The sequence below is a fragment of the Sprattus sprattus genome, assembly GCF_963457725.1.
Source record: "Sprattus sprattus genome assembly, chromosome: 9".
In the NCBI taxonomy this organism is placed as follows: domain Eukaryota; kingdom Metazoa; phylum Chordata; class Actinopteri; order Clupeiformes; family Clupeidae; genus Sprattus; species Sprattus sprattus.
In genome coordinates, this window is record NC_137928.1 from 18,253,408 (window position 1) to 18,278,749 (window position 25,342).

The 25,342-nt window shown below is 41.8% G+C and overlaps 1 protein-coding gene across 1 annotated transcript; it reads left to right on the forward strand.

Annotated features, from left to right (window-relative positions):
• Positions 1-22,053: 22,053 nt before the first annotated feature.
• On the forward strand, positions 22,054-25,103 carry rbm7 (RNA binding motif protein 7). Its single transcript, XM_080845264.1, has 5 exons — positions 22,054-22,209; positions 22,804-22,966; positions 23,075-23,150; positions 23,339-23,438; positions 24,582-25,103. The coding sequence occupies exons 1-5, from the start codon at positions 22,117-22,119 to the stop codon at positions 25,011-25,013; spliced, it is 864 nt and encodes a 287-aa protein (XP_080701390.1). The 5' UTR covers positions 22,054-22,116; the 3' UTR covers positions 25,014-25,103.
• Positions 25,104-25,342: the final 239 nt, after the last annotated feature.

Sequence of the window (25,342 nt, forward strand, 5' to 3'; positions counted from 1 at the left end):
ACACACACACACACACACACACTCACACACACACACACACAAATACAAACACAAACACACACACACACACACACACATTCTCTCTCTCTTACTAATGTCTGCCAGGTCTCACACACAGTAAGCAATCTGGACCTGTGGCTGGCAACAGGGACTGGCACAGATCCTTAAAAGAAAAAGAACAGAGTTAAACCAACCAAATACTATGGTCGCTGCTTACAAATGAATTAACTACTGTAAACCTTCCCTTTGGCATCCATAGCAGGCAAATAAACTAATACATAAAACAGACTTTCCAGCTCCCTTAAAGCTAAAAGGTTCTGGTTATCATACCCAAATATAATTAATGATAGAACTTGGTCAGTCATAATCAGTACATCAATACATTTGCAAGTTTATGACTAATTCTTTTTTAAATGGCATTTTCCCCAGTCAGTGCTACCTGGTCTCACCTGCTCCTGCTACACACCTAAAGATGGTGAGGAGATTTGACCTGTTCCCTATAAGCAGGCTAACCCACTATTCCCTATTCCCCCACAGCTGGGATGCAGGTAGGGCAGGACAGACAGTGTCCTAAAATCCCACAGATCCAGAATAGAGGTCAGCCAGCCCCAAAGCCAAGGTCACAGCAAAGCTTAAGGGAGGCATCAGGGACTAAACAGGTCCCAGTGAGGGTTGTCTAGTTTAGCCTCAACCCCAGGAGAGCTCTGTTTCCTCATGACTTACCAGCCAAAGACGATTAGTCACACCTGAGTTTGCTAATGAGATGATTGCAAATACACCTCAGCTCAGTCGTTTATACAAAGTGTGTTTGTGTGGGCTGCGCGAGGGGTTAAGTGGTCACATTCAATAGCTCCCCAGGAAGGGAACGGGCTACGACTGATTCACTTGTTAAGTAATCCAGCTGTTAATTGACATTCAGTTGGTTGGACTGTCTAAAACATGGTTGTGTTCATTAAGTCTGTAAGAGGTCAGCCAATATGTTACCAACGACGGAAAACACCAGGCTGGAAGGTTTTAGCGTGTTTGAACTTTATGGGTCAGTAGAATGCATTAGAGGGGTAAACACCATGGTACAGAAAGGGTTAATGGTTAATGAATGAACAGTTTATTGATGCAATAAACAGTAGGCGTAAATGTTATATCACTCAAACTAAACGTAAGGTAAAAAAAACAAATGGACGTAGTACAACTGTACAACTGTAAATAATAACTTTTGAAAAAATGGATGCCAATTAGACCAAATACATTTGTTAAGTGATCCAGCTGTTAATTTTCATCCAGTTGGTTAGACTGTCTAAAACATGGTTGTGTTCATTAAGTCTGTAAGAGGTTAGCCGATATGTTACCAACGACGGAAAACACCAGGCTGGAAGGTTTTAGCGTGTTTGAACTTTATGGGTCAGTAGAATGCATTAGAGGGGTAAACACCATGGTACAGAAAGGGTTAATGGTTAATGAATGAACAGTTTATTGATGCAATAAACAGTAGGCGTAAATGTTACAAGCAAACTGAATGTAAGGTAAAAAACCAAATGGACATAGTACAACTGTACAACTGTAAATAATAACTATTGACAAAATGGATGCCAATTAGACCAGATACATTTAAATGACCAAATAAAGCTGATAAACCTGAATGCATCAAATGTAAAGAATATAAAGCCAAACCTGAAAGAGTGAGTGAATGAGATAAAGGGATCAGAAGAGGAGAGATAGAGGAAAGAAAAGCGAGAGCGAGACAGTAAGCATGAGTAAGCAAAAGAAGGGCCAAAAGAGGAGAGTGAATGTTACAAAATGTCTGGCTTCATACCTCAAACCCAATTATTTGTATCTGCCCCAAACCAATACCGGAGCTGGCTAGGACAGAGGAATCAATGACACAGATTAGCATCAGGCAAATGTGAGAGTATAAGTCAAAAACACAACTATCAGATCAGATCCGATATTTAAGATGGCAATGAATTAGATTTACATTACCATGATCAGACTACTGCCCATATTGTAAGGATCAATTCAAGACTTAACATGCATATGTTACATTCACATACATTTACAGATAGCCTAGAGATCCATCTACAGGTCAGCTCTGTGCCTTAGTGGCAGTGGTGGAGGAAGGACTGAAGATTAGTACTTAAGTAAAAGTACAAGTACCCAGGAAAAGAAAAGTAAAAGAAAAAGTACTACATCAACAATCCTACTTAAGTAAAAGGTAAAAAGTACTTACTTTAAAATTGACTTTAAAAGTAAAAGTACTCATGCAATGGGTTGTCTCTCAATGTCTAGGCTGTGCCATTTTGATAAAGAAATAGCTACGGGCAATAAATGCCTCTACAGATGTCACTACTAGTAATAATTATAAAGCAACAACATTTGTCAATTGGAAAGGTTGGTGTACTTATTGGGCCTACTGTCTGTAATACTGTAATCTTACAATTCTGTGAATGACAAGTTATCTACCAGGGATTATTTGCAAAGTTAATACCATTAGGCCAAACCAATAAAGACACAATGTTATATATTTTAATCTTTTATTTAATTGTCAACATATGAAACATGTAAAACAAATGGAGTTGTTAAACTGGCCAATGCAGAGTTTTATACTCTATTGATTGCAGAAAAGGGGGGAAAAAAACATATTGAGTAACCCAAGACTAGGCATTAAGTTTGCATGCCAGGATATAACCAGTCAATAAAAAAGGCAAATCTTCACTTTAGCTTGACATTGCTAAACTACCAGCTTTATCTTACCACTACGTTAAATAAATAAGCAAGGTACAATCGTGTTATTTTGATGCTATTGCTGTATGTCAACATGTATTTTGCTAGATAACAGTATAAAATCATGTCAGTAACCTCATACGATATGCAAAAGTTATAGACATTAACTTAGCATAGCAAGAACTCCGCATAACTCAACCGGTTTCTCCAAATTTGAAGGCGATTTTTTTGAAGGCTAGCAACTCCTTTTTAGCGGTAGACAGGAAGTGCACTGAAACCTCCACGAGTTATTCTTGGGGCCTCTGAACTTGAACATGTCTGTTAAATAAGGCCAAGGGTGGCTCATATCAGAGGGCTCAGTCGAGGCTACCTCTGGATCCATGTTGACTGATTAGACCGTTTGTCTGGCTGTCTGTTAGTGATGTGTCGTTCGTGAACGATTCGTTAATTTTGAACGAATCCTTACAACGACTCGAGGGTAACGAGTCCTCTCAAAAAAAGATTTGTTCTTTTTCTCGTTCATGACCACGCATCGGGACTGTTGTAGTGATGTGTCGTTCGTGAACGATTCGTTCATTTTCAACGAATCCTTACAACGACTCGAGAGTAACGAGTCCTCTCAAAAAAAGATTCGTTCTTTTTCTCGTTCATGACTGCGCATCGGGACTGTTGCATTGGCTAAGCCAAGGTAACAGAAATTATTCGTTGAATGCAGGTCACGTGAAAAATGATCCAAAGACCAGTATCCGAAGACCCAGTCGGAAAAAGAACTAATCATTTCTGTTTCCTCTGGCTGACTGTAGGCTACTGAGCCTATGCAGGTCACGTGGAAAAGGATCCAAAGACCCATATCCGGCAGATGAACGAATCATAGATCCAAAGACACGGTTTGCAAAAGAACGAATCATTGAACGAAAGACCCATATCCGGCAAAAGAACGAATCATTGAACGAAAGACCCATATCCGGCAGATGAACGAATCATAGATCCAAAGACACGGTTGGCGAAAGAACGAATCATTGACCCAAAGACATGGTTTGCAAAAGAACGAAACATTGAACGAAAGACCCATATCCGGCAAAAGAACGAATCATTGAACGAAAGACCCATATCCGGCAGATGAACGAAACGTTGATCCAGTCGGGAGGTGAACGATTAGGTCATCTGTCGGATGCAAGTATTTGGATCATTTTTAACGTGATCTGCATAGGCTCAGCATGGGAAGCTAGAGAAAACCGAAATGTTTCGTTCATTTTGACTGGGTCTTCGGATACGGGTCTTTGGATATTTTTTCACGTAACCTGCATATGCTCAGAAGAGGAAACAGAAAGGACTTATTAACCTCGTTCACTTTCGAGTGTCTATGTTTAGTAAGACGTGAATGATATTCGTTCACAAGAAATAATTACAGGTTTAGTTATTTTAACTTTACATACAGTTCAGTGCAGCGTAATTGTTTGCCGTGATAATGAAATGCTTAGGCTATGTGATAATAAATGACCATTTCATCCAAACTTTCATAATAGGCTACATTATTTGAATGCAGGAATTTCTTTTAAATTAGTATCTGCTGGTTTACATGCAGTAACCTCCATGACGCCAGGGAAAAAAGATTCGTTCATTTTACTGAACGTGATTCAAAGATTCGAGTCGGTAAAATGATCCAAACTTCCCATCACTACTGTCTGTTGAATGTTTAGGCAAATGGCAAGTCTACTGGAGACCACTCGCACTGCTGTCAGACACGTACTCTGCTATCATTGGAGCTGATAGAGACACCTGATTGGTTTTAACTTCCAACAGCAACGCTTCCATGTTTTTGTGTAGGCAACATTTTGGCGAAAATGTGTTCATTAAATGTAACGAGCAACAACATATACTGTAGAAATGTAGCGGAGTAAAAGTATAGATAATAGCTCCAAAATGTAACGGAGTAAAAGTAAAAAGTATGCACTATTATTAAAGTACAGATACGTACAAATGTACTTAAGTACAGTAACGAAGTAGAAATACTTCGTTACATTCCACCACTGCTTAGTGGCAGGGGTGTATCCACTGTGTGTGTATGACAGCACGTGGTGGAGCCTTTGTCGGGGATGCTCCCTCAGCTTACAGTGTCTACAGTCCTTTGTTGTGAGGTCAGAGTAAGGTCCTCTGTTAAACTGCCATTTGTCCATAAGGTCAGAAGTTTAGAAATCTGGGTGTTCGTTTTCTATCTGTCTGTTTTGCCTTCAAGGTCTTCGGGGGTATGATGAGGATATCAGTGATTAGTTCCACATTATAGTCTGAGAAGATTTAAAAATGTTAGTTGATTAATCTCAATTGTCACATTCCAGGGCCTTTGAGATGAGTTCTCCCGTTGCCGAAAGGAACCTGACTGGAATCAATTTATAAATGGCTCCGCAAATGATGCGATTCCACCAGGAGGGATTCCCTTTTAGTTAACATTGCACCAGGCGTGTTTCAGTTAATTCACACTGAGTGGCCCCTCTCTCTCTCTTCTCCACAGCTGTCTTGACACTAGGCCTAGGAGGGAACCTCTTTACTGACAGAAACGAGGGCTTCCATTTTTATACCAGAGCGCCACAGAGGAAACTGAGGTTTGCTTATTAATACCTCTCCCCCTTGTCCTGACAAGAGGAGGAAGAGAGAGAGGGTGAGATGAGGAGAAAAAATACAGCAACCCACATTTGCGTGGATAAAAATACTCACTCTCGTTCACTGTGGGATGAATCTACCAGCTGCTGGTTGCCCACACAGGACTGTCAAGCTCCACACTCCAATTTCCCCAACCCCGGCTGCATCATATTCCCTATCTCCGGACTGTTCTTAATCATGCCGTCTGACACCAGATTGCAAATGACATTAGTTATCCATCTAGGAGCCAATCACTGCTGGGTGAAGCTCCCCCATCTACCACTAAAAGCACCAGCACAGAGCTCCTGTCACAGATTAATCACTGGCATTAGAAAAGAAGCCATGGAGTAGGAATGTGACGCACACACACACACACACACACACACACAGACACACACACACACACACACACACACACACACACACACACACACACACACACAAACACACACACACATATGCACAAGCACGCATACAGAAAATCCGTAAAACCATTTAACATTTTAAATAGCTGCGCCATCGCCCGGCTCGGTGAAGCCACATTAATTACAGGACACCGATGGTCACGGCTGAACAGGAAATCTCCCTCTTATTCACAGTCAGACTGTGTCACTGGCAATGATCTTTCTTTTCCATCCTCACCGTAAGCCACCTAATCTGGCCTAGCGACTTTATCATAATTGAATGAGAATGATTTATACAGCAGCAGTGAGAGGAGTTATAGGGAACCCCCCCTGCTCTCCCTCTCACGGCTCCTCTGATGGTGGATTTCATATTTGTAGACCGTGGTACTCCTGCCCGTGTACAGTCAATACTGGAAATGCATTCCCTTCAGACTGACATTGTTCACTTTGACTGGCATTTCATTACAGGCCAAAGATTAGGTGATACATCATTACGGAGTACATCCACTAAAAACCGGGTACAAAATTTGAGAAATAATATTTAATTTGGCGAAGGATTACATGTCGTATATTTGTATCACATTCAGGTTTGGTTGTATTGTGAAAATAATTACGTACGCATTTTTTGTTATGAATAATGGTAAATTACAAACATCTTAGACATTGAAACACACTCTGTTTTGAGTGATCTCTAAAAGGCTGTATTAAGATATAGATATGTAAGATTTACAGTTTATGAAGCAACATACCTCCGTAACTAGCAGACATTCCCTGTGCCAAATTAAGTACCCTTTTTTCTAAATCAGTGGTTCCAAAACTTTTCATGGCAGGCCCCCCTCGCAAAACCACATTACCTGTTAAAAATAGATAAATAAATATCTGGCTGGATCGAATATGGTTGTTGAATATATGATTGGCCATCTAAGATATCATTCCATTTCTTGGATCATTTCATGTTAGACGACTGTTGTTTTAATAATTAGGTTAGCTCTCCCTAACTAAACATGTAGGCTAAACGGTAGGTCCTGGCCATGTTATAAAAGTACAAAGTAGGCTATAAAATCATCACAAAATAGGTTAGTTACAGGCTTCTATGCTGTAAGAACACTGCCATATTTCAGTAGTTGGTTGCTTAAGGTTAGGATTGTTTTAAGGGGGGGTGGGGGTTGCCCGGGGCACTGTGCTAAATAATAACTTGAATTGCCCTGTGCTTTCATGGCAAACTGTAAATATTCTAACATTGGTGGCAAGTTTTTCAAAGCAGTGGTGGTTCTTGGTAAAGGCAACATATGGAACTGGCCAGGGTGCCAATGCTCAGGGGACAAATGGATGAAGAGCACATAATGTGGATATCAAACTGGTAACAGCTGTGTTTGAGTTTGCATAAAACAAAACAACAACAGAAAAAAACAAGCGTGTTAGTTCTGGCACGGCAGTGAGCAAGTGCAATCTGTACATACACACACATGCAATCCATTATTTAACACCTATCCAGTTTGCCTGATATTACATCTAGCTCAGCATTAAGCCTCCTCAGATCCTCCCAAGAAAGGAGGTAGAAGTGAGTTATCTTGTCTAAACATTTGCAGAACATGATGAGTTATGCTGACACTGACAATATACAGCAGAGGAGATGACAGAGAAATTATTATGTTATGTGCTGTCGGAGCCAAGGCAACCAGTGCGGTGACGGGAAATTTGGGAATCACTGAAGTCTGTGCTGTGGACATTTTAGATGACTCATACACTGAATACATGAGGTGGATATGGATCCGTGAATATGATATGGATACTTGGATGAGTTAGCAAATAAATGAAATAATTGTAAGATTAATTTATAGTGAGCAGATCCTGAAAGTGCTCTTACGGAACAATGATCTAATTTGTAAATAATTGTATTCATTTTCATGTATTCATTTTTAAAACAATTATCTTATTTGTAAATCATAAAACCAATTAAACTCTTTTTCAGCCGTAAGAGCAGGAGATGACAACTCCTCACCCAATACAAAATCCACCAGCCACCTCCACACAAAAGACAAGAGGGTATCCCGCAATGAGCTGTCCAATTTACAGCTAACAACCATCTGTCAAGGAGTTGCAATTTTGACCAATGCTCTTGCATCACACTGCCACCTGCCCTTGGCCTCCCCCAGTGACCCGTGTATGGCCAAAACTTTCTGTGGTGTCAGACTCCCCGATGCCGCCCAGAATGGCACTTGCTGGTCTTAGCTTCGGTTCTGCCCACGTTAAGGTCAACACGAAGTGAAGGAAGGTTTTAAAAAATACATCCACAAAAAGCTTTTAACAGGTCTGAACAGTGGCGGAGCACTTGTACAGATGGATTCAGCATCAGACTCTCCCTCATTGACAGTGACAGCAACAATGTTTGGAGGCAGCCTGGACATCCATGATTAATTAAATAGGTTTTCACAGGTGCTCCTACATGTTGTATGAGTTTGAATACGTACATTTGCTGTTCAACACTGGAAAGACAGGTGACAGAGACTGCAGCAAGAGGACAAATCTACTGTACACGTAACACCGAATTACCTTTTAGACGCCACTCAATTAATAAGGCTTACAGAAGCAATAATTGGACAACATTTAATTGAACAAGTAATAGGAGCTTAACCGTGTTAGAGCACAGGCATTACTAATGGCCTGGCCTTTGTCTATTGTCATAATGCTGAGCAAAACTCTAACTGACCTGCTACATAGCTGTGAATGGCTGTGGTACAGAATGTGGTGTAATTACTTTACAGGCTCTTCCGGTGACACTGTCACATAATGTGAAACCAAAGGCCCAAAGGCATTATAACTGCTGCATTCGAGCATGACCAGCCAAGCTCCACATGGTCTGGTCTCCCTTCATTTGAAGCTAAGAGGGAGAAAGGGAACTAAAATGGACTCTGGGGTGGAGATGATTTGGCCCACTCTCATGGGTGTCCATTACTGTTTTGCGCTGCCTCTGGAAGCGTGACAGCTGAGGTGCCGCCGGATTTACGACGGGCGAGCTCCTCTCTCAGCGCCTTCAATCAAGAGTGGGTGTGCCGCTGCCACCGCTGCCAAGCCGCAACCTATCCCGATTTACTCAGATTTCACCCACTGCCATAGGAAACAGCACAGTCCAAATGCCCTCTCATTCCCGCAAAATTAGCATACGCTAATAGGTGTGTAGGTGGAGGAGCGTCGTAGATTAATTACGCTGTCTATTCGCAAATGGGTGTATGTATGTTGTGGGTGGGAACACAAATGACTTACTGTTCAAAATGAGCCGTTAAAGAGTTTGGGAAGAGAAGAGACTGCACTAGATAACACTTAAGTGACGTTTTGAGACATGGGCATAAAAAAGGCTGTGAAAAATGGGCAAAGCCACAAGAAGAAAAAAATCCATACCACACAGTTCGAGGTGGGTAAAGAATCATTGTGTCAATGTCACTGTTTTTCACAGGACTCCAGATGGTCCATTAGGGTAAAAGAACATGATTTGATTACACCCAACGATTAAGTCAACAGCCTGTTCTGTGACTGGAATATTAATACCAGCATGGATTCCTCACCACTCCGACAGGGCAAAATCCTCAGAGTGTGATATTAACTCAGTCTAAATGAAACGAAAATTTCATTAACATTTAACTAAATGATAAAATAGCATGAAACAAACAATAGCACCCAAGGGCAAACCTAAAATGTTCCTCATTAGCCTTGAAATTATGGAAATGAGGTGATCATGTAACATGGTCTTCCTTTAATGCAGCACTTAAGTATGGCTTGACCTCCACAGTCTGATTACTTAGGGCAGGGAAGATGTTCACGTTCATTAGAGAGCCTTGGAAAGACTGAATTCATCCAGTACAATTCTTGTTATCTTTTTAATTAGCAAGCAGATATATACCTTTTTTTCTGAGAGTACCACCAAGAACCACTTTTCAGACCAACGAGGAACTAGGAGTGGGTGAAAGTTTCAGTTCGTCTCTACATTTTGCTGAAATATAATATGTTATTAAAGGACCCAATCTTTGTTAATCTAAATAATCTGACAAAACTCAATTTAGGATCTCAGCCTAACCCTGCTCTGTAAATGCAATATTATTACTTGTTAAGTAGGCTGACCTAGGGTCATTTATTCAGGATACCTACAACCTGTTCTGAATAAATCCACTACATTTTATTAACTGATTTCCACTACGGATAGGACTGCTCAGGATTTCTAGATCTAGGCGTATTCCAACACAACCTGTTGCTAGGTCTGGAGAATAGCTCAGAGGCTGCAGTTTTGTCATAGATTGCTACATTTACCAATATGTTAGACCTAACTGGTTCAGGGTGCCAGGATGCTGTGCGACCTCAGTATAACTACTCAGTCAAGCGCAGAGGCTGGAAGGCAATCCACCACTGTATAATACAATGCAACAGTTCTGCTGCAACGTGTCTAACTCAGCTGATTAGCCATGCGCCTCGAGACTTACTTAACTGCTTTTGGGTTTGAAACTAATCAGTCATGTGTTGCGGTAATAATTTCAGGGTAAAAGTTGGATCAGATCATCACAATGTTTCTGTCCGGTGTAAGTTAAAACTGATCTAAAGTGAATGATCTAAAATTACAAGTACCCTAAAGAAACACATACTAAACATTTAAAGGGTATGACCTTGCTGCTCAGAGTAGGATGGCTAAACACATAGAGTGTGGGAGTCTCTGGCTACAGAACTCAGGAGGCTTTTTGCTATCTTCCCTTTAAGTACCCAGCTCAGTTCATGATACCAGATGCAGGGTAATCAATGACCAAGTGGAATTTTGTGTTAGCACTGATAGGAATCACGCAATGAGGATTCATGCATGGAGGATGGGGTTACCTATAGCCTACAGGGATCTTAATTACCATGTTTCTTTATTAACACTAATCTATTCAGCAGCAGGACGGCGAACACTGTACCATCCACACTGAGACCATTCAAATGAAACCAAAAGAAATAATCTTGCAATGCCATACAATACTTATTACCCTTAATTCCATTTTTCCTGCCCTTGGTTTCACCCTTGTGTGGAAAATCAGAGGCAGGGGATAGAGGTAGGAGAGCCAGGAGGGTGTGAGAAAAGTCAACCCTAATGGAACAATGCAACCCTGGAATGTTCTTAATGGCATGTCTTGTAAACATCTCACCCGCATCTGATTACTAATCTAAATCAGTAGTCCATCTATGTTTGTTTCTATGGTTGTTTTAAGATCCACAGATTATCGGCCCAAACTTAAATCCTTACATGAGCAAGAACTTAGGCCTTGTGCTGATTTTAATCAATGTCTAATCAATGGATTCAGGGCTGTGAATGTCTATTCATATGTAAACATGAATACGTCAACAAATAAAAATGATGAATCAGATATCACACAATTTTTTTTTTTAAATAATTTATCTATTTATCTTTAACTATTTTGCAGTAGAGACTAATCAGACTTATTACACAGCTTTTCTTAATGCTATAGAATGCTCCATTCACTTGAATGGGGCTTCCCAACGTTCTCTGGTGAACTATTTTTCCATATTTGACCGTTGCTATGCATACTTGACCGCTGTCAAGGAAAGTGGCCTTTTTGCCTCGGATTCACGTCTTTTGTAGTAGTCCGGTAACTAATCAACCCAGCTCAATGGAGTTTCAGTGAAGTTGAGCAGCTGTGTTATAAAGCTTTTCAATGTCTTTGAAGTTCAACGTCTTTGGTGAACTATTTCTCTGCTTTTTAACACTGCGAATGGTAACAAATACATTGGAAAAAGACACACTGTGTTAAGTTATTTTTTCGTTTTGGCAAGTAGCCTTGTAATAAGCGGGATAATGTATAGAACACCGGCCATTATCGGGAAAATAAGCCCCTTCAGGGCAAAGCAACACTCGTTCTATACATTATCCCTTACATATTTCATGTGGTCATGCTAGCAGCTGCTATTGAAATAGCATCTCTGTGGCGTCTTCTGTTACCTGTGGATGTCACCTCTCCACACAATCACATTCCTGTCCATCCTTCTCATTCATTTACATCTATAGCCCCTTTTGCTCTCCTTCTCTGACACCCTGCTCCCTTAATGTAACATTTTGATTGACGTTTTAGCCAGGCAGTTTATGGCATTGTGCGGGGCATCTAAGAAAACACAATGCCTGGCACTGTAAATCTACACGCACTCCCCTACTAGCAGCCTCTCCTCTTTTCCCCAAGCGGTATACTGCACTTGCATCATCTCTATTTTACAGGCCAGGGGCCTTGAGTGCTCTGCCGTAAACTGCAGATAAACCATGTGACGCTATTAGAGCCGCATGCTTCCCTGTACAATATGAAGCCCGTGATTTATGGAGCGTTCCCATCATACCTTCCTTCCTCATCCATACACGGCATTATAATTATACTCAACGGCGTTTGGCTCGACACTCTGTGCTCAGATTGATATGCATAATTTATTTACTTTCTGACAGTTTTTTATACGAAGCACGTAACCACAGCATAACCTTGGCACTTGCGTTACTGTCACTTTGAGTAAGAGTGAACGGGAGTATGCAAACCCCCACTTGAACAGTTTGGGAAATGGCTTCCACAACACACCTTTTTTGTTTGTCATCTGCGACTGCTTTTCTGTATATGTACTAAGGGACCTAGTTGCTGTGTTATACACCCTCTTAATGACTAACATTTAACATTCATCTTTATGGCCGTTGGCTAATGGCCTACATGGTCTGCACATTTAAACTGAGAAAAAGGCAATCAAAGTAAAATTACGAATTCACCAGGACAACCATTGGCCTGATGCCGCATTTTTACCCATACTCCTTAACATCGAAAAGAAGGTCAAGTAAAGGCAGGGCTTCCACATTGTAACCTCCACTAAGTCATCTGCATTCAGCCAGTGTATTCTGGGGCACTGCATAATGCACTTGCCTCTGCTGCTGCTGCTGTAGTGGATCCAGCACAGAAAAGTGGTCAGCTGTACCACTCCCACATTATCAGCTAGGTTAATGAACACAATGGAGGTACTAGAAATGCCAGAGGCAGCACTTTTGCCTCCCGTGCTCAGCAACACCACACAGAGAATATAAAAATAAATATTTCACAGTGCACAAACACCCATCAGACAAATATGTGCGGACATCCCGTCAATAAATGGTTGAAAGATTGATGAAATATGATGGCCCAGGGCCAGTGCTGAACCCTGGCACGTGGGTGTTGGTATACAAGCTATTTTAGGAGGATTTCTAGTTTTTCCCCCTCTGAGCTAGCTGGCTGAGCGTGTCACGTTAGCATTGTAAATGAAAAGCAACAGCTGTGATGTCGGAGCAGCCTGTGCCATCCAATATGAATGTTCTGGCTGCAGGTAAATTGTATTCCTTAAATAAACCGGGATTCTCATCTGAAGTTCGGCTATTTCCATGGCACGCTTAAAGCAGCCGAAGCTCTTGTGGCCCCAAGACATCATTACTTTAACAGTGGATTAAAATTGTATTGCACTTGTCTGTATACAGCTTTCTGATATGTTGCAGACATAAGCCTTTGCACAGATATGATGCAAAGTGGTCATATATAAAGATTTTGGTTTGATGAAAAACAGCTGAAAGGGTGCATGTTGCGGTCTAGAGAACTCAGCCCATAACAATAGATGTCTGCTAAATTATATGTTGATAATATGCCTCCAGCATCTGTTGCATTGCTCATTTAATCACCAATTATTATGCTAATAAGTACGGGCTAATTAATAACTATTTACACATTCGTGTCGCATGTCATGCAATTAATTTGCCACATGCCTATCACTTTCCCAGTGCCTGTTTAAATCCTCTTCCGCTTTTAATGCTGCATGCAATGACCCAATCAAACAAGAGGCTCAATGAACGATGAGCCCCGGATCAAAACAGATCACATAAGCGCCGCTTTGCTTCTTTTGACACATTTTGACAGTGACAGATTAGAGCCCAGGTCAGGGCGTTGTGTTGATTTGATCCGGTTCCAACCTGGCCAACCTGTCTAATCTTATTTTGGGTTTGAACACTCATCCAAAACAAAGTTAGGGAGGCAGGGGGGAGAGGGGGCCAGAGAGCTCCGAAGCACATCTTTAGAAATGCTCGTTTGCCTGAGAAGGAAAGGAAGGTAAGCTGGTATGAAAGGAAAGGAAACAAACAATGGTCTCCCGAGAGCTCGGAGCTTATATGAAGGTTAGCCCGGCAATTTTATGCAGATATAAGTCTGGAAGTCAATTCAATTATTCCGCAAAGCCTCCGCCAGCAATTAATTTACGCAGTGAGCGTTACCAACAAGATTGAGGATTCTTTGACCTTCTTTTGCACTCCATAAAATACTCGGCTATACAAATAGCTCCTGCATGCAATTACATGCTTAAATGCAGTCTTCTTTCACTTGAGCAATGGCAACCCTGACTTCAGGAAAGTGGAGTGTTCTTGTCAAGGCAAAACCAGGGGTCGTTAACCACAGATGTGACACACTAGGAAGAGCTAGTATATCAGCAGCTAGCTGTGTCTTTAGGTTTTTGTCAAGTTGTATTTCTACCACACCTGCAGATACGTCTTTCAGGATACCCAGAGATGTTGCAGTCAACATGATGGATATATACATAATCAAATTAATCACTTCATCATGGTTTAGTTGGTTCCACGCAGAACTACTAGAGGTCCAGTAGGTAAAAGCTTTCATCCTTCAAGCAAAGCATGCAACCATTAGTAGGTTTACACTGAGATGTGCCACTGTTATACCAACTCAGAGAATACATTTACCTCATCTGACCTTCCAAACAAAGCGGAGTGGAAATAGAATGAGACGGCTGTTTCTTAGTAGGGGATTGAATGCAAGTCTGGGGGGAATGTATTCATTTAAATCCCATTTTCAGACACATTTGTGAAATTGATGTGAAATTGACACAAAGCCTTTTTACAACATACAGCATACTAGTCAATGTCTTTGGGTTCGAATTCTCAAGGACAGGGGCTTCCTCCAAGCCAGTTGCCTCTATTGATTCCCAATTGCAGCCAGTTCCAGTTTAATTGCATCATGATTGGTCACAAGAGCAGGTCCCATGCTGGTTGGGGTATAGAAATTAGGTGTAATAGGTGATCACGATTTGGGTCAAGAATCAATCACAGAAGATTAAACACCACCCTAATAGAATAAATCTTCTGTCAGACCAAAAGAGAGAGTGTTTAATATCAATGCTCCCCCTGTATTCCCATTATTATGTGCAACATGTCTTAAGCAAATCAATACAGGATTTCAAGCTTAGTGGTCTTAGCTGTCTTAAATCCGATACTGGTGGCGCCTGTCGTCAAGTTTTTCAGGGCGGCTGACTTTCAATTTGCACGTGGGGCCTCCTGCTCGACATCAGACATGCCTTAAAGACAGTGAACGAACACCGCTTCCTTGACAGCACTCATTATCCTCTCCGCGGGCATCTAAGCATCAAACGAGGGACACATGATGGATCCCGATCTTTGGATGCTTGAGATATGAAATCTGATACTTCAGATCTACTCTCCGTCAGTTAATTGTGCCCGCCGGCGCAGTCTTATGACTTAGCAGATAGCGTCCAGCAAGGCTCCTCTGACGCAAGTTAGTGCACTGTGTGCCAGTGTGTGTGTCTGAGTGTATGCGCTTCAACAGGCTGCTTTAGGGATGAAGCAAAAACTCAGCGAGTGTGATAAATGTTGCTGACGCTGTAGCCCTCCTCATCTGGGAAAGGGTGGGGGGAGGAGTGTGTGTGGGGGGTGGGGGTGTGTGGACAATATACAAATCCAGACCATATGATTCATGATGTTAGGCACAGTTCCTCCCTTGCCCTCTGCACCCCACCCACCCACGCTTTTAATGATTAAACTTCATTGAAGTAATTAAACCCCTTCTGAGAGCCGGCACTGGGAGGCAGCCTACAGGAAGTGATGGGGTGGTACTAACGACCCTCGCCACGGAGGGCCGACGATACCGAGCCATCGCTCGATGGTGCGCCGGCAGTGTGATGTGGGGAAAATGACGGGATGAGAGACGCAACCTGCGCGTGCACGTTCCCTAGATGGCTTCTGGAATGTTCCTTAACGCCCCCTCATGTCCCAACCCCCTTGAGACATTACCATTCAGCACCTTCACGTCTCAACTCCTTCAGACAAGCTGATCCCAGTGGCAAGACCGAAGCACTCAGCCAAGAATAATCAAATTCCTGCAAAATACTGGAGCTTTGCACTACTGGAGCTGCAATGCTGTGTGTCACTTTGGCAGATATATGACCCAGGGTTACCAACTTTCGGAACTGTCGGGCATAAGATGGAGTATCCTGTCTGGAATATTAGCCTGACATGCATCGCTGTTAATGGAAAAAGTCAGAGACAACGTGAAATTGCCTGCAAAGGTGTGAACCTCACACCAAAAGCCTAACATGTTGGCAAGCCTGTTAGACCGGTTCCTTGGTAAAACTTTGCCATCATATTGCTTGGTCTTAATACACACACTTCTTTGTATATACCTTTCCATGTGTGCTATTGATATATAAATAATTAGACGTTTACATGCGAATGTACCAAGAGGCTAAGATCCTGCTGGTCCATTGCATTAAGCAAGATTGATCTCTGCACCCAGGATGGCACCCATAACCATTTAAACAGCCATCGCTGGGAAGTGCCTAGACCAGGCAGAGGGTGGGAAGGGTGAGGCTGGAGCAAACGGATAAGGGGGTGAGCTGAGCCGAGTCGCTCTCATAAAGGTATAGACCATTAAGCCCACGACCAGCTCACCCAGCAGGGAAGCTACTCAGCAGCCATCGTGCGCAGGAGAACGAACAGCTTAATTAAAGTTTCATCCCACAAATATTCATGTGCATTTAATGATCCTGAATCACTTCATTCCGCATGAATTATGAATATGAATGAATGAACAGAGGAATAAATTGAGCCAGAGGGGAGGAATGAGAGAGAGAGAGAGAGAGATAGAGCAAAAGAGGAATGAAGGACTCAAGTGTGAGTGGTGGTGACTATGCACACATCCTTGTAAGAGGTTAAGAGCGGGGACAAGTGTGCCGGAACAAAAACAGCACGTGACCACCCGGCGCTAGGCTGGTGGCCTAGATCTGCAGTCCAGCCATGCCTTTCAGTTCTTTGAATGCCCATTCATGTCCATTTCCCTGGAGTGTGTGGATGGCAATGGCAGCAGCCAGGACCAACGAACGCCTTCCATGGGGAGGGGGGAAGGGAAGAGCTGACAGACCCCTTCTCCTTTGTCATATTTCCCAGTTCAATCAAAATAATGCCGACGTATGTTATACAGCCGCAAGATACGAGATAACACACGGCAGCCAAGGAGCTGTGTTTAGTAATCCTACTGAGTGTGACGTTTGACATTCCAGGCCAGGAGCACCACACACACACATTTCAATATTACATTCAATACACTTAAGTGTCTCTGTAATGATTGGACGGAAACTGATAAGCAGAGCTGTGACTACCACAGCCACTGGAGTAAAACCAATATGTGCCATTCCAAGTAATTAGTCAAGCAGGCCGATCGCAAAACGCACTAAAGGTTAATGGATGAAATAAGGCATGCATATTGAAATATATATGGCATACTAATCTTGGAGGGAAGCGCATTAGCTTACTGGAGGACAGCATTCCACTCAACATGAAAAAGTTGTTGCTATTGCAGTTGCTGGATGCACAACCTAGCCCCAAGAGCCCTGGATTAGCATATATGGATGCTCATATGCTCATGGTCATAGGAAATCATCAACATTGTTACATATTTTAACCCCCCCCCCCCCTCAAAACATGAAGCTGTTGACGCAAAATAACCGAAACAAGGAAACAGACAAATAAATAAATAACTGCTTGTGAAATACAGGCACACAGTGGTGAAACAGGAGGTGACACATGCTGTACATTAAATATTCTGATGTTGCCGTTATTATCATCTAATTAGGATTTCCCTGTGACCTCGCTCAGAGCTTTCTCATCATTGTGAAATGTAACACTCTTAATTTCCCTCTGCGAGACACGCCGTGAAGTCACACCCTGGAGATAATTAATGTTGACATGTTTTTAGCCAATATTTTTTTGTCACACCAAAGAGCAGCATCTGTGCTACCACCACATTCCCAAGCCCACTTGCAAGCGAGAGGAGCTTGGAATGTGCCTGTGCTCACAGCTGCATCTTCTTTTCACATCTTCAGTCTCTCCTTCAATATTTTACAACAGAGCAGTGAGGAGGAAGAGAAACAAAGAGAGACAGACAGACAGAGAAAGACAGACATACAGATAAACAGACTAACACACACACACACAGAGTGGGGTTTAGGAATGAACTTCCCAGGTCAAAGAGTAAATCTGTCTTTACCATTTCTTTTCTCTACCATCTCCTTTCCTTTTCACCTCTTTTCTGTCTAAGCGCTATAGAAAGCACCTTGGCCCCAGAGTCAAATAATAACTGCTTATATTTTAAAGGCTTCAAACATTGTTTCCAGAAGCTTAGATACTCCCTCAAAAGAAGCATCAGTACTTCAGAGGATCAACACTGCCATCTATTGCAATAGCGTGGAACATCATACTCTAGGGTGCAACATCGCTGATGCTAGAATATTTAGATGTTTAACCTGCATAAGACTATTACTCCCAATCTGTTGATATACGAAGTGTGAACTGAACATGGAGTGAAATGGATATCTTGTTTTCGCTCAAAGCATCTGTGGATTTAACAGTCTCTCACTTTCCTGCTTTAGTAATTAGTTATGAATGACTTTAACTCCCAGTCATGTAATAGGGAAAAGGTCACAAAAAACGTAAAACAATAAAAATAAGCAACACCCATTCTGGATCAGTTGATCAAGACATTAAGCAACATAATGAAACCACTCCCAAATAATTCTTGTCCCTTAGAGTTCTCTGGAAGTGTACCAATTGTCATAAACCCACGCATTGTGGAAAAACAAAGATAAAATATAATTGCTATCCTGGGACAAAAAATAAATAAATCCTGTATGTGTGATGTTAAAGAGAACTGCACAGGTGTGGTTTTATGCTTTTACAGTCCTGATATTTAGAGCTGCCAATTTAAATACCTCAAACTACTTTCACCAGCCAAAAACATTTAAATTAGGTGCTATAAACCAACACTTTTACTGTGTCCATGTAATTACACTACTGAATAAAAAAACAGTAACAATATTTACAGTCCCAAAATTACTCAGAATAACTCCTCAAGAATGTAATATGTCAAAGGACCACAGGAAAATTGGTTGGTTAGAGTGTCCAATTTTTGAACACTAAAGACAAAGAGCAGGTCAGGTCAACTTCGTTGGTACCGGAACTGGAACCTGGTACTGCTGGTTGTACCCAGAACTATGGTATAACTATGGTTTAACTACATTGCAACTGTTACCAGTGTTATATGGAAAAGGGGGAGATGTAACTACTGCCATTCTTAATAAATACAAAATCAGCACAATTAATGTTGCTGTTATTAAAGGATTGAAATAAATGGACATGTAACTGCCAAAAACAACTAACCTTGTCCAAACGCTCCAGTGCATTAGGCATATAAATGGCACGTTTGGTGCAGTGGGAGGGGGAACTCGTTGATGTGCCACGCCTATCTGAGCACAAGCACAAGACACAGCTGTAGTCCTTCCATGTGTCCCTCAAGCGTGACTGAAAAATCATTACACTTTCAATTATACTAATTAATTCATCGGGCAAGGTCTAGCCAGCATCTGATTAGCATGGCGGTCAGGTTCTCCCGTGGCAGGCTTGGCACTAAAGCTCTGTGGGATTGCCTCGCTAAAGGCTCCGTATGGAGGTACTGCGACTCAGCAATCTGATCTTGGCATTTACTTGGGCGGCCGCAGAAAAGTCTCATCAGCATTCTGGTAGTCAAGTCACTTTTTAATGGATGAGGAGACCACCTGCTGGCAAGAGCTTACCCAGACTAGGGTTATCTCTGGAGGGACTATATTAGCTATCTTCCAACCCAACCCCAAGGTCACAAGTTTAAGTGGATGCGAAGGGGGTTACAATGTGTATATTATTGAGGCACGCTTCTGTGCCTCATGCATTGGTAGGGTTGTAGGGATTCATAATTAAATTATGCTCTAGGCAATAAGAGAAACACATCATACAACCGCTTGCATACTAAAAGCTTAAGTTTGTCCAGCCATGATCCAATAAGACAGGCTATCATCCGCCACAGTTTAACATATCGAATAGTTACTCCTGAAATAGTTTGAATGTCAAATATACAGTGTATGTATATCAAGAGAAAAGAAAAAGCTCTCAGTAAATCAAAGATCTTGGTGTTTACATCCAGACTGGGGTGTCATTGGCCTACTATGGAAATGCCATCATTTGTGATCAAGCCTATCACAGCCGATATTGTAAGTCAAACATTAAACTTAATCTTTAAAGTAATGCAGACCACAACACTACCTGTCTGTGTCATTGTCCACATCCACTACACAGGTCTTCCTCCAACAAATTAGTTTGTAGCCCAAGCCTGTTGTGTTCCAATGATGACCCAAAACAGTGCCTCCTTACATCAATCATTCCTGTTTCCTTTCATAACAGTATATAGGCTGCTACACTATATTATATTACATTTTTCAAGCATATGTGTTTAACAGTGCCATGTCATGTTTGGTGACTGAAAATAAAAAAAGTGACATTGAAAGTAACGACGTACACGCCAGGGGCGAATCTAGGTTCTGACTTTTGGGGGGGCTAAGCCCCTAGAGAAATCCTATTATTTTTCCTGTAACCCAACAGAACTAGGGGGGTCTGGGGGCATGCTCCCCCAGAAGATTTTTTTTGAAAATATTCTTTTAAATAGTGTCCTCTAGTGGGTTTTAGGTGAGAAATTAACAAATTTAGATTTAAAATATGGCACAACAACATATTGAAGACATCTGCTGAGAGGTGCTTATTATACTGTAGCATAATCATTTAATGAAAAGAGACAGATTAGTTGCCTGTTTCACAGAAGACAATCAAATGAAATGTGACATTGTGTCCCAGCTATTAACATTGTTCTGTTATGTGTTCTAAGATAAAGATCCAAAAACATGCATATCTACCCCAGGTGAATTAATGAAAGCCAATTAATACAATGTTGGTACTGGAATTTTATTTAGTTATATATAGAAAGATAAACTTTTTAGAGAAAACATTTTAAAATAACAGCAGCTGTTGTAAGAGAGATGAGGGAGTCAAAGATGTACGCCTTTATGGCTGATGAGGCCAGAAATGGAAAGACTGAACTGCTGGCCCTTTCACAGGATGCTGTTAGGGAAAGGCTGCTATCCCTTCACAGAACTGACTCACTTTGATGCTGTCTTAATTAGCACGGCAATTGAGGATCAATTAGTTGCTCATGGTATTGAGGACCTGAAATGTGTAGCTCAGACTTACGATGGGGCAGCTGTAATGGGCGGGCCTTGTTGGGTGTGTGTATTTACGATGAAACGTACCTTGTGATAAAGGCAGTCCGAGTACTTTTCTCCGGCGCTTTCTCCTTCCAATCCTCAGTATAATTCAAACTATTAACATGGGGCGGCATCAACAGTTAACGTTGTAGGCTGGAATTCACTAGCTTGTTATATCTGGCTGAGCTACTGAGTAGGCTAGCATACCCACAGGATCAATGATGATCACTGGCATGATCAAAAGAGCCACGACATCTATAATAAATCCGCGATGATTTAACCATTTCGTTTAGTTTACCATTTTAAACTTAATGCGCTATATATACCTTTGTATCGAGCAGCTGATTATGGCAACTTTCACAGCTTTTTTCCAGCTTGAGTCGGACAGCCGCTCCCAGTCTGTGTTTATTTGACGTTGTCACCGTCTGTCTGCACGTTCTGTCTCACTCACTCACTCACGCACGCAGGCACGCACGACCAAACAGAGCTGTGCGCTTGTTGCCACACAACAGTCTCAAACAGGCAGGAGTCCTGTGCAACTCGAGACTATTTTATTTCTAGCCCTAAAAATGAAACTTAATACGTTCACAAAATCGGTTGATAGGTGTGAGTTTGACGATCTCAGAATACAAAAAATTGAACCATTTTTGTTTGGGGGGGCTAATGAAACTTTTGGGGGGGCTCCAGCCCCCCCAAAATGGGGCTAGATCCGCCCCTGGTACACGCACTGGCGCAAATGGAACTGAAAACTATTGTCGTGGTGACTTCGCGACAGCACTCGCTCTTACGGCAAAGAGTGGCTTTACGGCCGACTGAGGCCTGTTTATTCAGCTAGCTAGCAGGCTAATTGCAGACGTAACCATCACCCGTAAGCCTAAAGTGAAGGTAACTATTACCTGTTATAAGTTCAGCAGATATGGGTATTATGGACGAAGCAGATCGAACACTTTTTGTGGGAAATCTTGATCCACAAGTCACAGAAGAACTGTTGTTCGAACTGTTTTTACAGGTAAGAGGGAACCGTGGCCCATTGCTCATGTTAGCATTCAGATAACAGTCATCAGCTATGTGGGTAGCTAATATAATTGACATTGGAAGAGTTAAGTAATGTTGGGTGGATGATCTGTCCGGTAAATCGTTGAATATATATGCCAAACATATTTAAAGGCGAAATTCCATAGGCACATTAAGTAAGTACACCCATTCTAACCTAGTCAGTAAGCTAGCTAACGTTCCTTAGCATAGCGTAGTGTAGTGCATCTTACTCGTTAGTGCTCTTAATTTGGGATAACATAACTGAATGTGTCCGTGGGGGTTGATAGAATTGGTTTTCATTCATCGTTGTACCCTTTGGCCAATTCTGGTCTGATATACTCTTGCGTGTAACATAATTCTCGCGACTAATCTAAATCGAACTTTTAGCTCGAAGTCGTTGCAGTCATTTCCAGGGTGCCAGAGTTATCTCGAAGTTGCAAACATTTCTTGCTGTCATTGTACGTGCTGATGTGTTTCTATTTTCCTTGTGATGGGACAAACTAACCGTTGATGACTGGATCTATATTTGCCAAGAATGGTGGTAATTTGAGGCTTTGTCACCTCGCAGGCTGGCCCTATGGTCAAAGTAAAAATCCCCAAGGACAATGATGGAAGACCAAAACAATTCGCATTTATCAATTATAAGCACGAGGTTTCTGTACCTTATGGCATGAGCTTGTTCAATGGGACAACGCTGTTTGGGAGACAACTAAAAATTCAGTTCAGATCAGGTAATTATTATTTTTTTAAACTGGGATTTGTAAGAATATTATTGCTACCGAATAGTTTCAACAAGCAGCATGCTGTTTACACTTCTGTCTAAATCTGTCTAACAATAGGCAGCAGCCATGTAAACCAAGCGGGAAAGAGTCCAGGAAGCACTCATAATCCCAGTCCATTAAGCACACCTGGAAGGTAATTAAAGAAGACAATTTTGCAGGGTTGTTTATTGTCAACCTGTTTTCCACATGGTGTGTGTGTTTCTCCCTGAACCGAACATTTTATCTGAAGCGCACGTAATGCACGAAAGTGATCTGTCGTGGTGCTACTGGAAAGAGAAATCTACCACCAAGAACAATAATGAGTTGTTGTTCTTTTGTCAGGCACGACCGGCCAGATCAGATGGGCTCTCCACTCTTCGCTACTCCTCCTCAAATGCAGAGGTCTTTTTCTTCCCCTGATTCACTACAGAAGCAAGCACTGGTGAGTGTGTTTGTGTACTTGTGAATTAATCATACTGAAGACTGATGAGCGATTCAGATTGTTCAGAAAATCTCAACTCATGGTCGGATATTGTCTTTGAGAAAAACAAAATGTCAGTACCCACAGGGGCCAATTTTGTCTTAAAATGGCTGGCATAAACTCACAATAATAATGTTTAGCAAATACTACTGCAAATTATACCTCAACTAAAGCATTTGTAATATATAATGTCAAGGGGTGTTCTTGATATTTAGCTTTTAATTTGAAATATTTTATTATTATTTTTTAAGCTAGTGTACCTATCGTTTGTCTAAATGGGACACCTTAATTTGGCCACAGTCGCTGTATCGTAAGGGGTGGGTCATTTTTAAATGGAACATATGTAAGGCAGAATGAAACATATTTGAGTGTGTTGATGGGAGAGTTTCCCATCCCCTTCCCCTGAAATGTTTTCTCTTCTTTTTTGTTGGTCATGTCCCTTCTTGATCACCCACAAACAAATTTGTGATGGTATGGGTTAGAGCTATTCTTTGTTGTTGTAATGATGTCAAACAAGGCTTACTAGTGCAAATGAGTGTGATCATATATAAGGCTTTTATAATGTTTGGCCATTCAGTCCAGCTGATCTTATATTTTCATACTTCTAGTAATTTTCGCATATTTCATACAAATTTCGGAGAATGAACCTAGCCTTATCAGAAAACTGTTTTACAGAGTGCAGAGAGCACCCTGTCCAGCAGGGCCTGGTGTCTATCATGAGTTGTTTTTACTGGAATCTGCCTCAGAATGTGAGGTGTGTTTTTGGAGGGGATCAGATCAAACTGTTCAGTGTGTACAGTTTTTTCAGGCTGCAAGCCTAGGATATAAAAAATAATTATGGTAAAAGATATACAAACTTTCCCTGCCATGGTGTTGGCACAGTGCATGGCTCTGCTTAAGGCTTTCTCAGAACCATTGGTATTTGGCTGACAGGAACACCAAAATTCAATCATTCAACCTCCCATCAAGGTACCAGGTGAAAATTCCACGTAGTTTTAAAAATAGCCCTTTGGAGGAAATGGTGGAATTTGAATGCACATTAAGCTCATAATTTGTGTTGGAATGCGTCTGTTTAAAAATATAAATGTTTCTCTCCTGCTGCAGATGAACAACATGTGGCAGCTGCAGATGCAGCAGCTCCAGCATCTGAACGGGGCCTTCAACATGGGCTTCCAGCAGCCGTTTGGTCCTGGAGGAGGAGGAGGAGCAGGAATACTAGGAGCAGGTGGTGGTGCTCCTGGGAGTCCGTGGCAGCCGGAGAGCTCGTCCCAGAGAGGACGCCGGCACTCCCCGCAGCAGGAGACCAGTGGAGGAGGAGGCCACCACGGCAGGGATCAGCGCTACAGCGACGTGGGGCCAGAGCGGCACCGGCGCGACCACAGCCAGCGCAGCGACTTCTACCACCATGAAGACCGCAGCGGGGGGCGCACCAGAGACTACCCAGACAGGCGGAGGGACTCGCGAGATGGATCACGAGAGCCTCCACGAGAGGCTCCACGAGACTCGCCACGAGACGGACGTTATCGACGGTACTAAGGACTGGAATTTTTATGAAAAAAAAAAAAACAGAACTGAATTTTTTAAAATGTTTTTAATGAACTCTGGGGTGAAAAGAAAAGATGATTGTTGGAAAGTGTGTTTTTTTTTTTTTTTTTTTTTTTTTTTTTAAAGCCTAGATTTGGACTCTAAACCTTTTTATGCTAATTACGAGTCTGTATACACAGTAACCTACAGTTACCGTTTATACTGTATAGTAAGATCTTAAAGTATTATGTCAAAATATTTTTTTTTATATATATACTTTTTACGTTTTTTTTTTAGACAAATATGTACTTTGTATTGTATTGTGTATTGTTGAAACAAAA